The sequence below is a fragment of the Lutjanus erythropterus genome, chromosome 13 (assembly GCF_056507025.1).
Source record: "Lutjanus erythropterus isolate fLutEry1 chromosome 13, fLutEry1.hap2, whole genome shotgun sequence".
Lineage (NCBI taxonomy): Eukaryota > Metazoa > Chordata > Actinopteri > Lutjaniformes > Lutjanidae > Lutjanus > Lutjanus erythropterus.
Window position 1 is genome coordinate 1,356,978 of NC_139329.1, and position 15,568 is coordinate 1,372,545.

A 15,568-nucleotide genomic window follows, 5' to 3' on the forward strand; every position below is an offset into this window, starting at 1 on the left:
AGAGTGTGCACATGTGTGCATGTGTGTACATGTGTGTATTTTTACCTGTAGCACTATGTCAGTGAAGTCTGGCAGGTCGAGTGAGATTCTCCTCAGGTCAGTCCGTCGAGCCAGCAGCAGAACCTGCTCTGCTCCTGAACAAAGCACACAAGTTTCATCAGTTGTTGAGTGTTAATCCATATGAATCCATTTTAGCAACACTTAGTTGCAGTCAGAAAGTGCTCACTGCAGGGTTTGTGACAGAGTTGATTTAGCTCTGAGACAACTTGATCTCATGGATTTGCTGCATATGCACACTAGCACTGTAGTGAGTTTTCCAAAAGATCCAAACAGCATTGAAGCAGCAATAAAACAATGATCAAAATACTGTACTACTGTCTCACATCTAACTCCTACTTCAGTAAAATATCAGCTAAATTTACAGTAAAATGTCCCTGTGACTGATAATTGATATTTACAACATTAATGTTGTATTAATGTGTAACTACTTCTTCTTAAAACTCAGTTATAGAAATCATGTAAAAACCTGTTTTCACCTCCTGCATCAGCAATAAAACATTCTGTAGCCAACTGGGCAACAAATACAGACAACACTGTTTTCCTGTGAAACTCCAGCAGTGTTTTGTGGACTAAAAAACTAAACCTGACCTTCAATTGGCATGAGGGTGAATAGATAATGATTTTTTTTATTTTTGGGTAAATGATCCCTTTAAGAAGCCCCTGCTGTTCAATAACAGAATCAAAAGCACGTTGACAGATACATTTCGGTAGTCTGGACTTATTGAAACCAAGTGACATCTATCCTTCATCTCTAAGAAGTCTCTGATGTTCACTCAGTACCATTATAGACTTGATAAACAGCAGACATTTTTCCTTCATTGGCAAAAATTGTACAATTCTTCAAAGCTCATGTCATTAAAGTACCGATATCAAGGCACCAGCCAGCAGATCCAAGTCTGACTACTTGGTATCTGGACCGGAGCCAAACCCCACAGTCCAGTATCAATCTGTCTGTGGTGTAAAAGATTTCAAGCCTGTTCCCAACCTCGAGATCCGCCTGCTCCAAAGGGTAACAAGATAAATGTGAGGGGTTGAGAGATGATTAATGGAAATGGAAAGAAGAAAAAACAAACTTCTGCTACACTGCTACACTGTTTTTTTGAGTTTTCTGTAATCTTTGCTTATTTTGGTTGAAATGTTGAATGATTTAAAGAAACAATCTGAAAGGTTTCTGGGAGATGTCTCTTGGTAGGACTAACAACTCACAGACATCTGACATGTGGTAAAATTTTTATTGCATTTTATAAATGTATCATTGTGTTTTGTAAAAATCTTAATCTGAAAAGTAAAAACTGTATGCAGCTGTGAAATACATTTAATAGAGTAAAAAAGTAAAATACTTTCCATTGAAACATAGTGTAGTAGTATTACGAAGTAGCAAACATTGTAAACACTCAAGTAAAGTAAAGCTACCTCAAAATGGTATTTAAATAGAGTATTTGTGCAAATGTTCTTAGTTATATTCCACCCTTCTCTGATGGTGAGGGAGCTCCAACACCAGCGTGATGATCTATCATTAAACAAGCAGCTGAGACTGGCACCATAACATCATAACAATAATGTCCTACAATCAAACATAGCCATAGAAACTGATTCCAAAAACATCCAGAGATGTTTCTGTGGTGAAAAGATTTCCAGCCTGAACCCAGCTCTGCTATGATCACTCTTCTTGCCTCCTCCTTGCTCCATCCAGTCTGGAAACAAAGGGCTCTGCTGTCCTGAGGGATCCTCCACTGTTTGGCTGTTGGTTCAGATTTAACAGGAGCCAAACTCACCTCATGGGAGACAATTAACTGTTTTTCTTTGTCTCTCACACCTCTGACTCTGAAGAGCTCACATTTAAAGCAGTTCAAAGTGTCTCCCCTTACTATTCCCCGATCTGCCTTGTCTTCCTTTCTCGTCTTCTTGTCTCACATTTCAAATCAATTCACTTGAATCTTACGACAAAGCAATGGCTGTACAGCAGACATGATACTGACATTTCAACTGTGTCCAGAAATATCGACAATCAATAAAACCCACATAGATAATAAATGATTTGTAATTTAATTGTGCACTCTGTATTAATACATTATACCATAAAATATAAAATCTCCGATATCTGAAATAATATCAGGTAGCTTGGATATCAAAAACACATGGTTCTGTAAATAATGTAAATCTCTCTCCATCTGTTATTCCAACTGCACTTTCACAACCAATCAATATCTGGCATCTCTCAGCTTTGGCACCAATCAGGTTTGACGTTGAAAGTTGTTCCATCGTTACCTAAATGACTGAGGCGAGGGGGGATAAATGAAGGGAAAGAATGACAAGGAAAGAGGGAAAGCATCTGTGATTCCACTCTTGTCTTCGCTTGACTTCATTCTGAGACACTTAAAGACCCCTGACAAACAGTCTCACACACACACACACACACACACACACACACACACACACACACACACACACACTGCTGCCAGCACAATAACAAACGCCTTCAATTTAACCAGCCAAGCAAAACAAATTAGAAGCACGGACACAAAGACAGACACACACACATGCACACACATGCACGCGCGCACACACACACACACACACACACACACACACACACACAGACACACAGACACACACACACACACACACACACTCTAACTGCAGGCTGACACAATAGAGCATTGTTGTTTTTATTGTCAACAGTGGCTAAGTGATTGGTTGGCATGCTTCATTCAAATTTAATACAATCACATAACACAGGCTAACAGACACAGACGCACTCTAACACAGTGCTGAGGTTTTGCAGAATAAAGCTCTATTGTTTTAGCATCGTGGGAATCAACATGGCGGCTGGTCAGTTAATGTCCCTCTCTGCTGGCAGACAGGTCACTTTTACTTGTTTTCAAGCTGATCCACTCGATGCTGCAGCACTACATTACACACCAAACACAATGGTAATGAGGGTCAGCAACAGCAAATCCTAATTACTGTGTGTATACTACACAAGGGTTGGGTGTCAACAGAATGTGTCTAATCCCACTCCAGTATCTCATGTGATGTCCAGTTTTTCATTGCCCTCTCCCTGTTTCTTCCCGGGATCACAACTCTCCTGGATTTCTCCCAATTTTAATAGTTTTTCCTTTTCATTATCACAACCTCTTTCTGACACTACACAGTGTGTATATAAGCCCTATACGGCTCTAAAAGTCTACTGTTTCCACTCGGACAATACAGCTATATCAATACCATTATTCTGTATTTTTTCGTGAGAGTTAGAAGTAAAATTCTGCACAAATATGTTGTTGCACTGTACTTATTATTTTGTTATTTTCATTCCTTAAAGGTATAATCTGCAACATCTTCCTAAAGAAACAATGTATAGATATTACATAATCCCCTTCAATCATTACTTATGACCCACTAGAAGTGTGTGGTGGTGTCTGTATCTGAGAGACCCTGCCCTCTGTCTGTATTTCCATTTTTTTTCATTGTTTTGCTGTGCTTGGGATGTTTCACCAACCAAGAAATGTTGGTACTTTATCCTGATGTACCTTTACAACCAGTGCAGGAAACAAAGTCTCTGAAAGTCAGATGTTTTTTGGTTTCAAGATCCTCCATATGTTTGTGGTCTCAAGGCTGGCAAGTATGGATGGATGGCTGACAAACTTTAACGTTAACCACGATAAATAGCTATAGCTATGTTGCTTGTCAAAGCTCTACCAGACTACCTTTCATGACTGGTGTATACCAGCTCTACGTCACTATCCATGCTCCACTGAGCGCTGGTTGGTCAGTGTCCCTCTGTGTATTCTAAAGGCTAATTTCTGCCTCCTATATGTATGACACTGATATTTTCATTTCAATTGATGAAATGGTCACTGCACATACTTCCATTCATCCTTTACGTCGGCATGGATGGTAAGCCAACCAGCAACCAGTAGATTGCACTACTCAGAGTCAAGTTACCCCATGGAAGAAGAAGTGTCAAAAGTTTCAGACAACATCAACTGGAGGAGGACATAATAAACAACCTCTTGGGAAAGAGACCAAAGCGGAGGCAGTGTTGTATGCGACAGTGGTTTTTGCAGTCATTAAATACATCACCACATGTGAACTTCTTCATGTCCCGCTTGAACTATTGGCAACACTGCTGAAGTGCCCCCCACAACTACCAGTGGTATTGCTCTATTTCTGTATTTATCTGTAAACTTTCAGAAAATGTGCACAAATACGGACAAAACAATCACAGAGTACAAACAGAAGGCTCTGTTCTGCTCTGCTCTTTTTAAATATATTTCTAGGTTCTAGCAGAATTTCAGGGTGCAGTTACCTTCTGACAATTCATTTAAAAGTAAGATTCATATTATTTGTCTTTTTAAAGCACTTACTAATTATATTGGTTCCACAAAAACTCTTAACAGAGCCTCTCTCACAGCTTCTCTTATTTTTTTCTCAGGTATTACCAGTGGCTCTTTAGAGTGTCGTCATACTAGTGTGAAAGGGATCCATACCTGGCTTGCATGTCTTTCCATCTTCTTTAAGCTGGACTCCAGTGGGGCAGGCACAGCTGTAGAAAGGCTGGACTGGAGAGAGTAGGCAGAGATGACTACAGCCTCCATTATTGTCACTACAGGGAGTCTGGACTGCAGAGACACCGACAAAAAGACGAGAGAAAGAGAGAGGAAGAAGAATAGACAGGCGGAGGAGAAAATATGATAAGCTTCTCAAAACAGCAAACCCTTTTTTCTTTGTTTCTGAAAAGAAGGTATAATATAATTTGACCTACTTGAATATGACAATAGGGATGCACAATATGGATTTTTTCAGCAGATACAATAACTGATAATTACCTACTTTTCATGTTAAGATAGCTGATAATTTCACATTTTTTTATTTTAAAAAGAAGATTATATAACCTGTAGTGCACACCTGACGGTAAGAAAGGCTCAGATGTAGTGAGCAAAGATGGATGTTTTATTATTCCAAAGCTCTTACCAATTTAAATCTAACTGACATCACTATTACTATTAGTTTTTCGAGTAAAGTTCATCAAAAAGCATCAAGAATTTAATTTAAACACTTTGACAATCTGTCAAATTGCATATTAGTACAGCCAAAATTTACCAGCTAAAACACCAATACAGATACAGACTAGTATAGCTGCACAGGCCAGTATCAGCTAATAATTTATTGGACCTCAAATTTATTGTGCATCTCTAAATGATATGGTTATGTAAGAAAATAACTGTGTGAGTGTCCACAATGTCCATGATAAATATGCAACTTTTTATCAATCATCTCAGATCAATCAGTTACTCACTCCACCTGGGTTAGTTCAATATAGTATATTGAGCTCACACTTAAGTATATGTACTGTACTGTGCAGCTAAGTCAAAGATATTCACTTACTGTAAGGCTGTCTGTAGGACTCCAGGACCTGGATGTCCATAGGAGAGTAGATCCCACTGAGGATCTCTCTGGCTTTGTCTCCGCTGTGTTTGTTACAGGCGTGGATGGAGCGGGTCTGCCAATCAGTCCAGTACAAGGTCTCCTCAGACAGTGTTAGAGCAAAAGGATGGGTCAGGGTGCCCTCCACCACAGTTTCACTGCAGGACAAAATAAAAGCTTCTTCAGAATGGGAAGAAGGTTTGGGCATGAGGCTATGAATGTGCTCATTACATTTCACTACTGTCTGCTCATTAGATCTCTTGTGTTAGTAAAATTTTGATCTCATGGATGAACTTCGGGAAAGTTTTGAGAAAGAAAGAGGAATTCTCCTCTAGGGACCATGAATACCTAGACTGCATTCCACAGCAACATGATCAGCTGTAGCTCAGATTCAAGTTTTCTGAACATTTTCTTATTAAAACAACACATTCAGAAGCTTGTGCAGGCTTGGTGAAGGTGTTCTCTCTCTCTTTCCTTCGGGCCAGACACTTACAAAAAGCATGAAGGCTGAAGTGTTAGATTTGATCAGGAGAGAGCGGTTCTTTTCTAAAACACACTTTAGAATCACTTACAGGAAAATGCGCTCACAAAAACGCACTTAGGCACACGATCAAAGGAGGCTTGTATTTAGAATATCAACACACCAGAAACTGCCTTTCATCAATCATCATTTCTGGTCCTGTGTGTGTGTGTGTGTGTGTGTGTGTGTGTGTGTGTGTGTGTGTGTGTGTGTGTTGTAAAAGCAGAGGTGGCTGCCAGCAGCGGTGAAGGGAAAAAAGAAAGAACAAATTTAACCAACTCCAGATTTCAAAGCTCTGCTCAGCTTGTGTGTGTATGTGTGTGTCTGTAAGTGAGTGAGTGAGTGAGTGTGTGCAAATTAATAAGCAAACAGCCAAATGATTTCATTACTCAAGCTGTCAGGTAGGATACGTTCAGACTAAAGCATCCTTTCCTCCCTTCTAACTGAGTTGTACATGTACGTCTCTGCTGTGAGTGTGTGACTGTTACATTCTCCTAACACACATATGAACACACACTGTCTTGGTTGCAGGATGAGTTACATGAAAATGCTGCGTTGTATGTCTTCAAGCAAAGACGGAGAGCTGGTGTATACAGTGGTTGCAGAACTAGTGGGCTGCTGCAAAAGGAACAAAGTTGCTGGCTGAAGTTACCACATTTTTCCAACAGTGTCAAACATTTCCACTAATATTTGCATTTGGACACCATATTGTAACAACTGTAGAAATTAGCTGCAGGTAACAAATCACGCTACACTAGCAGTAATTTCCAAGAGAACAGCTGTCTTTGCAGTTTTTCCTGCTCTGTGTTGCGGACTGCTTGAATAATGGGCTAAAATATTATATATCTTTTTTAAAATAATATATATTCTGGGTATTTTATGCCTTTTTTAACAGCTGACAAAAGAGAGATGGCCAGAAATGAGGAGGGACAGAGAGATGGAATTACATGTATCAAAGGTCTCTGACTGAATGTGAACTGTGGACGCTGCACCCCAAAGCCCCCACATCTGATTTTGGCAACTCTCACAGGTTGTATCAGAAAAACAGTGTGCCAAACACTGTCTGACACACTGTCTTTACATTTTAACACATGTAATGTTAACTGGGCAATTGCTGAAGAAGAATTGGTATCAGGTGAAGTGCCCCTGTAGCTCAGTTGGTGGAGTGTGTGCTCCATGTACTGAGACTGTTGGTTCTCCCATTTGCTGTGGTGTCCCCTGTGCCTCTATCCCTTCTCATATCTTCAGCTGTCACTATCAAATAAGGACAGAAATGTCCCAAAAGAAAAAAGAAAAAAGGATTGGTATCAGGTAGAGCTGTCGCAATAACCGCAATGAACTGCCGCTACTTAGGACTGTGTATTGGCAAGAAGCTGGTAATACAATATGTTTCACGATATATTGCAATATACTGCAATACCGTAAGCATAGTGATATAATGTTTTTTTAATCTAATTTTAGGAAAACGGTCACAATATGAAGAACACACAACTTAACTTTTTATGTAATCAGAAGAGTGAATATAGATAACAACACTGCTATCTAGCAGTCAGAGGTTTAAACATAGCACAAAATTATCCACTGCCAGAAATCTTTGCATGGATTGTAAAATCACAATAGTGTTTTGAGAATCCATACAGTATCACTAAACATAATATCACAATTAAGCTTGGGTGGTATAAAATTATCACAGTACAAAAGGGTATTAAAAAATCCTGACAGTATGATTTCCAACACCGTAATGAATACAGTCGCTCCTCTTTATCATTAAAATGTCAGGAAGGTATGAAGGTATAAAGAAATGGATACCACCCAAGCCTAATCACAATTTTTCTACACCCTTAATGCTAAAACCACATACCATGCTGATGAGCCAACCTAAATAACCGCAGAAGAAATCCATAGTATCAGGGGCTCTGCCTTAAACCCCTTTCAGACACGCAGCCCAGTACATTTATCTGATGGCAATTTAAAGTTTCAGACAATGTTTTCGGACACTGCACAACCTTCCGCTGCTCTCTCCACTGTCTCCCATCACCCGTGATGGCAGAAAGAGAAGGGTGCCCTGTGAAACTTCTGTCAACACCCCTGTCCCTCTCACTGTGACTTTCCTCATCTCTCCTCCAGTGTTTCACAGCCCAGGCCAGCGCACCCCGGGCTTCTAATCTATGAGAAGCTAAGACAACACACACACACACACATACCACTGTCCCAGCTATAAGGTTATTTCACACTGTTTTTCATTGTGCGTCTTTGCCACTTGTTGCCATCGCTCATCATCACACGTCTTGGACTATACAGAGTTGAAGGCAAAGAAGTTATTGTAAATTTATCATCAGTTGTAGGGCTGTCTGTAGGACTTTCTGCTGTTGGATCAGGCTATAAACCATCTGAAGGGACGTGTATGTGCATCTGCATTTCTAGAACAGCCAATAGAAACGCCCACTCTCTGCAGTGACCTGATTGGCTGAAGTCTCCCAACATGGGCTTCTACAGCCTGAAAACAAAGCCAGGAGGAGGAGCAAAAGGCTAGTTTTTTTCATTTGCACTTCTCCTGAGGTAAATTGAACTTTTTCAGTATTTAACTTTAGTAGACAGTGTCTGTCTGGAAACTTCCATTTTAAGTGAACCACCAAGACAATGATGAAGAAAGACTGGACTAATAGAGAGGGAGAACAATAAGACATGGAGAAAAAGATTGATTGATGGACTGAAGGAGAGAAGGAAAGCTGAAGCTGTGAGAGAGATGCACTGGGAGTGTGTGTGTGTGTGTGTGTGTGTGTGTGTGTGTGTGTGTGTGTGTGTGTGTGTTTTGACTGGGGCCTCCATACCACAGCTCTGTTTGTGTTGGACAAGTCTCTCATACTCTCCCTCTCGCTCTATTTTTCTTTCATTCTGTCTGCAGCTCTTTTTTCTTCTTGTTCTTTTTTCTTCCCTTCCTCCCCTTCTCTTTTGGAAAGAAGCTGAACAGGGTGAATACTCAAAAATATTCTGCTGATCTTGAAAGTTTCAATAGGGGAACCTGGAAGACTGTTTTATAGGTGCTAGACTTTGTGAGTGTATTTCATTTCCACCTTAAAGGTTGTGTAAAGGAAAGAGGGAGTTTTTCCTCAAAAGACAGTACATGTTAGAAAATAGTTGCTGAAAACACATGAAAAGACTGAGAACTATGTAGTACTGAACTGTTGAGTTAGACCATTAACTTGCTGTTCATGATTTCTGTGTTCAGGATTTTTTGGGTGGATCTGAAACATGGCTCGGTGACGTGTCAGAGCCATGGTATCCCAACACTATTAGAAGCTCCATGAACGGTCACATGAGCAAAACCACCTCTGCCTCCCCTCACCCTCCCCAGTTTTCAGTTATGAATGTACCTTCAGGGACTCCCTCAGTCCAAATAAGCCCAGCAGTTCACTTTATCTCACTTAAGTTCCAACAATCTGACACAGAAGAAAAAAAATACTATTCTGTCACTGTCCTTTGGCTCTGGTGGCTCAAACACGACTGGACATGTCCAATAAAGCTGCTGGACAGCGCGTCCATGTTTCAGGTTGTTTTCAGGTCATAGTGGTGTTTGACACTGAGAGAGTGGCGCGGACACCCACCCCCCAGCATTTCAGAGCAAAGAAAACTGATAATTTCTTCATGTTTTTGAGGCCTAATTTTCTATATTTAGTGATTTTTAATTCAAATTTGGTTGGGTGGTTAAGAACACGTTTCTCTGGTGTGATGAACTCAGTACAGACATTTATTGTTTTTTTACATGATCTTTAATCTACAGTGTGGGTAAGTTGGGTTACAGCAGTGTTTCTCAAACTTTTTTCCCCCAGGTACCCACTTTAAAAATAACAAACCATCACAACCCAGTCCAACAAGAGGTCATTCATGTATGCATGCATTCTGCCATTTAAACATCACCCTATATTACCTTGACACTTAATTGAAAACACGGATGTTAAAACCTCAGAAATAAATTCATTTATGCAGAAATACCAGGCCATCTCATTGTTTTTATTTCCTCTCATCAGTAAAACAATGTACATGTTTTAAATGTTTTATAAAATTTGTGCTGCAGATATAAATCTTAAATTTGTAGAATTTCTTTATATTTATTTTATTTATTTGGGGACCCAAATAAAATCTCCTGTGACCCAACCCAGTCCTTGGGAATGACTGGGTTACAGCATTAACAAGATGAAATATGCTGAACATTGACCATTATCACAGAGACCAAGGTTGTGATTCCAGGCAACAGAAGCTGGAAACTGGAAACACTTGTGCGCCTGCAAGCCTTCATCATACATCGGGCCCTTTATCACTACTGAACCATTGATCTGTTGGACCCCAAACCCAATCACCTCTCAGCCTTCTTCCAAAACACACCAGTAATCAGAAATCTAACTAATTTAGAAAGACCAAAAGAGCAATAAAGATAGCAGAAAACAACGCAGCTTGCAGCCTCTGATTCTAGTCATCTGGGGGAAAATACTTTGTATCATCACTCCCTCCTTTACTGGCTACAGTGTATGCTGCCAGGACTGATGAGAACTGAGCCAAGATGTCAGAGACAAACTATACTGCAAGGCTGCATTCACAGAGCAGTAATCGTTTCTATGTGAGCTGGCTGACTGAACTGTATCTGTAAAAATACTCACCACTTTCCAAATTTAAGTTTATTTGAGATGACATCTTAAGAGTAAGTGTAACATTTGAAAATAAGCTTACCAAGCTTTTATATATATATTTTGTATCACATATAAGCATACAATCTGTCTGTTTTATACAGTGCAACTACATTCACTCCCATACACAAAGTTCCATACCGTGCTGATCCGTCCAGGTTAGCTCGGTGAATGAAGCTGAGTTTGGCATCTGCCCAGTACAGCTTCTGTTCCACCAGATCTATGGTCAGACCATTGGGCCAGTATATGTCCACATCCACTATAACCTTCCTGTTACAGACAGAGGCAAACAAATTCATTTTACAACTTTTGTTATTCTTGTAGAATTCTTACTGCTTCTGTATGTCTAGATCAGGGGTCTGCAACCTTTACGATCAAATGAGCCATTTTTGAGCAAAAAAAAGGGAAACTAAAATCTGTCTGGAGACACAACTATTAAATTCTCTTTTTTCTCTGTGGATTTTTCTTTTTTTTAATTTAGCATCCACAGTGAGCTTATAGAGACTCAAGAAGATAAACCATCACCAGAATTTAGAGGAAAAGGCCCTGAGCCATAGATGAAGGCTGTGATGTACATTTTAGTTTACTTGTTTTTTTGTGAATAGGCCACATTTTTTATAGTTGGAGAATATAAGAATTAGTTTACACTATTACACTGCAACTGATTTTTGAGTTTTGGGCCCAATTCAAACTTTTTCACTTTTGAAATAAAGTTTTGCTGACCTATAGGCAATATTTACTCAATAAATGATATCAGCAAAAGATTAGTAGTTGGTTAACCTAAGAGTTTTCTCAACTTTTTTTCATTTTACAGTGTAGACCTACAACAATGATAACAGACATATACATATATATATATATATATATATATATATATACATATATATATATATATATACATATATATATATATATATATATATATATATACACATATATACACACACACACACACACACACACACACACACACACACACAAACACACAGGGGGCCACTGGAGAGGAGTTAAAGAGCCCCAGATCTAGATGCACTGGGACACTGTATGATACAAATATTACTGCAAATAAACAAGTTTGCTTCTGGGTTCTATAGTTAGAGTACCTGTTACTGCCGTCCATACCAGCACGCTCTATCCTGGGCTCCTCTCCCCAGTCTGTCCAGTACATGTAGCTGGAAGGAAAAACAGAACGGATATATGTCAATAAAACAAACACAGGGACACTTTGTGCATTAAAGACAAGCATTGGTTTACAGCTCCCTGTGATTTGGAACAAAAACTCTTCATCCCACAAAATGTCAGGACACTTGTCCTCTTAGCTATCTGATGTCTTTTTAATGTAAGAGTCACTTTAATGCTGATTTACAGTCCAGTAAGCCTGGCTCACAGGATATATAATGGTCTTCTTAAACCTTCCTATTCCCGTTTCTCATCTATGTCATTTCTTTACATTTCTCTGTCACTCATTTTCTGTATTTTACTATTCTCCATTTCCCGGCTTTGTTTGAGGAGTAGGTATCTATTTAAAACTGTGAAGAAAAAAAAATAATAATAATTGTGTTATCTTTATAATAATACTTCTCAACCAGTGAGGTATTATGCGTTTCATGGGAAAAAGATCTATAAAAATGTTTATCCTAGCAAATTGGTAGATACAGTATGATGTTTTTTGTGGCATGAATTATATCTTCAGTATAATTAATGAAACATTCTATCTCTGCTCTGGATGAGGTCATGGTAAAATAAAATAAATGACTGATATATGAGCCAACAGTTATGGGTTTAAATGCTACTTGTTTAATGCTATTAGAGTTATATGTGTGTACATACAGTTTCAGAATGACAGACAGATTTGCATTACTTTGGCTGGTAATCTAGAGATGACAATTACAGAGCAGGAAACCAGAGAGAAAAGAGGAAACAAAGAAAGGACATGAAGCTGAAGAAGAACACCTTTTTTCTGCTCTTTGGTGTGATTTGATCTGTGGGATTCATTCCTGTGCATGTACACATTTCTACGGTATTTAGAGAGAGAGAGCTGGGAAACATCACCCAGAGAGTTTCTTGATGCAGCAGTTCTGGACCCACAGTTTTAGATGTCTGCATGTGCAAGTTAGTCTAACGCCCTGGGAACCAGTTATAGCTTGGGGTAGCTGACTGGCACCAGCATAAATTCTGCTGAATGAAGAGCTGAAAAAGAGTTAGATTTCAGTAGCAGGGTTATTCTTCCTGCATCTTCCCACAAATTGTGTATTGTAATATTACTGTGTTCTTAATAACGTTTGAAAAAGGAAAGAAAATGGTTGCACACATAAATGTGTAAACTTGTTGGTCTGGAAGTGCTGTGTATAGAACTGCAGGGGGCTAACACTAACCCTGCAAGCAGCAACAGCAGAGGTCAAGCAGGTCGGCCCGTTCTGAACACGCACGTTTTGAACAGGCACTGCACTAGAACCAACAACTTCAAACACAGACACACCCACAGTTCACACATCATAATCTATATAAATGTCAGCTGTACATATTTGCGATCTGACTGTTCCTGGAGCTGACACAGTGGTCAGGCTGTTCTAGACAACTGTTTACAGTATGATAGAGCCATAATGCTGAGCAATGCAGGATTAAAAGAGAGAGACATTTTTTGGACATTTTCCTATAAATTCTGGCAATGGCTCATCTTCTTGAGTCTCCATAAGCTAGCTATGCTAGCCAAATAAAAAAAAAAAAGAAATGTCTTCAGGAAAAAGAGAATTTAACAGCTTTTTTTATTTTCTTTTTTTTTATTTTCTTTCTTTCTTTTTTGGAGGGGGGCAAAAATTGCTCTTAACCGTTACATGGGTTGATATGATGTGTTTCTTTCCTGTTCTTAAATTGACATTTTTCTTATCTTTCCTCTTATGAGTCCAGAACAAATTTCCCCAGTGGGACATTAAAGTATAGCATCTTATTAAACCAGCACAAAAACTATTCAAATACAATCATAAGTAATCAGAGTAAAAAAAAACCCGGCCTAGTTTCACATATCAAGGTCAAATACCATGTCAAACAATGAGCAGAAATGCTCTTGTCTGCAGGACTGAATCAACCCACTACAGTAAATCTATCATCTATGGAGCTCAGGCTTTGCTGATCCAACAAGTTGTGTGTAAAAGAGAAGGGAGGTCAGCGTGAAGTCAGAACACAGAAAAAGGAAACTCTGCAGAGCAGGCCCACCATCTCTCTCTTCTATTCACTTTCTCTTCATGACATATCTCATTGTCACTGCATACTACAGCTTCAGCTCAAGTATGCTGGGCTAGCTGGGGTATTTAGGTATTGTTTATACTGTATTTGCACTACTTTAATTCAAGATTTTAATTTAAAAGATCAAAGTGGGAACATTCACTGTAAGGCTCTTAACAGAATGAAAGTCTTCTTCTTACTAAACAATCTAAAGCAGTGTTTCCCAAACTTTTTTTCTGGGGACCCACTTTTTAAAAATGGCAAACCATCATGACCCAATTCACAATAAATCTTGGGAGAGTTCAATTGGGCATTAATGAATGTCCCTGACCATTGTTACTGCCATTTCAACATTGCTATATCTTATGCTGAGACATGCAGATACACATTAAATACTTTATTAATAAAAATAAATGCATTTAGGCTGAGTTAACAGGCCACCTCAATCTTTTTATTTCCTCTCAACATGAAAACAAACCTAAAAACACTCAAAACTTCAAGGCAACTTCAATCAAAAAAATTCAATTTTGGGGCATTTTCTAAAACGGCTCCTTTTTTTTAAAACTTAAGAGTTTGAGTTGGGCTCAAAACTCAAAAATCTATTGAAGTAAGTTGCCTTGAAATTTTTATAGTGTGCAACATTTTAGCCTCCTTCATAAAAGAGATAAAATAAGTTAATTTAGGTGGAATTAACAGACTCATTTTTTACTCTCATCAGTAAAACAATAAACACATTTTAAATGTTTTATAAAAGATGTACTGCAGATATAAATCTTACATTTTGCAGAATTTCCTCCATAAAATCTTTTATAGGGCACACAAATAAAATCTCATGTGACCACCTGTGGGTCACAACCCAGTGTTTGGGAATGACTGCTCTAAGGGATGCCTTTAATGTCCATTACTGTCTAACTGTATTATGCAGAGTGTGTGTGTGTTACCGTTGAGCAGGATTGAGGGCGATAGCCCTGGGCTGGTCCAAGTCCATCCAAAACAGGACCTTCCTGGAAGTGCCGTCCAGGTTGGCCACTTCAATCCGATTGGTTTCCGAGTCAGTCCAGTAAAGCTTTCTACCCAACCAGTCACAGGCCAGCCCGTCAGGACTGTCCAGGCCTGACACCACCACAGTCTGACCGGTTCCCAGTGCCTCTTTGAGGGCTGCAAGCAGAAAACATACACAGTGACATGGTGACAAGAAGAAGAAGAATGACATCCATCATTAAACCACTGAACAGGAGCCACAGTATGAGAAACCTTCACTGGGCAAGATAACAGATGACAAATAGCATTCAGTCTTACAATTGGATGACTGATTCCAGTGCGTCTGTTTGATGGCCTCCTCACTGACATCTGTCCAAAATATCAGGCCCTCAGCATACAGGAAGTCCACCGCCGCTGCATCCTCCAGGTCACTAACAACAATGGCCGACTCACCCCGCACACCCTCTGCATCTACCAATCGTACATCTCGCCGGTTGGCAAAGAGGAGGAGAGGTGAGCCTGAGAAGAGAAATAACATTTGAAACATTACATTCAAAATCTTTTTACCACAGAGAGAATGCATACTCAATATATGTCCCACATCCTGCAACAGCGTTTTGTACACTATGTATATACTTTTGAATACTGCCTGTTATTGGATGACCATATTATATAC

The 15,568-nt window shown here is 39.3% G+C and overlaps 1 protein-coding gene across 1 annotated transcript in view; it reads right to left on the reverse strand.

The window, feature by feature from the left end:
• The window catches only part of lrp5 (low density lipoprotein receptor-related protein 5), a 75,607-nt gene that overhangs the window by 42,274 nt on the left and 17,765 nt on the right, over window positions 1-15,568 (reverse strand). Inside the window, exons 2-8 of the mRNA XM_084734921.1 lie at window positions 15,211-15,411; window positions 14,853-15,069; window positions 11,793-11,861; window positions 10,831-10,959; window positions 5,449-5,645; window positions 4,551-4,682; window positions 46-134 (exon numbers count right to left, since the gene is read on the reverse strand). Of these exons, the coding sequence (XP_084591047.1) occupies window positions 46-134; window positions 4,551-4,682; window positions 5,449-5,645; window positions 10,831-10,959; window positions 11,793-11,861; window positions 14,853-15,069; window positions 15,211-15,411 (1,034 nt within the window). The remainder of the gene's footprint in view (window positions 1-45; window positions 135-4,550; window positions 4,683-5,448; window positions 5,646-10,830; window positions 10,960-11,792; window positions 11,862-14,852; window positions 15,070-15,210; window positions 15,412-15,568) is intronic.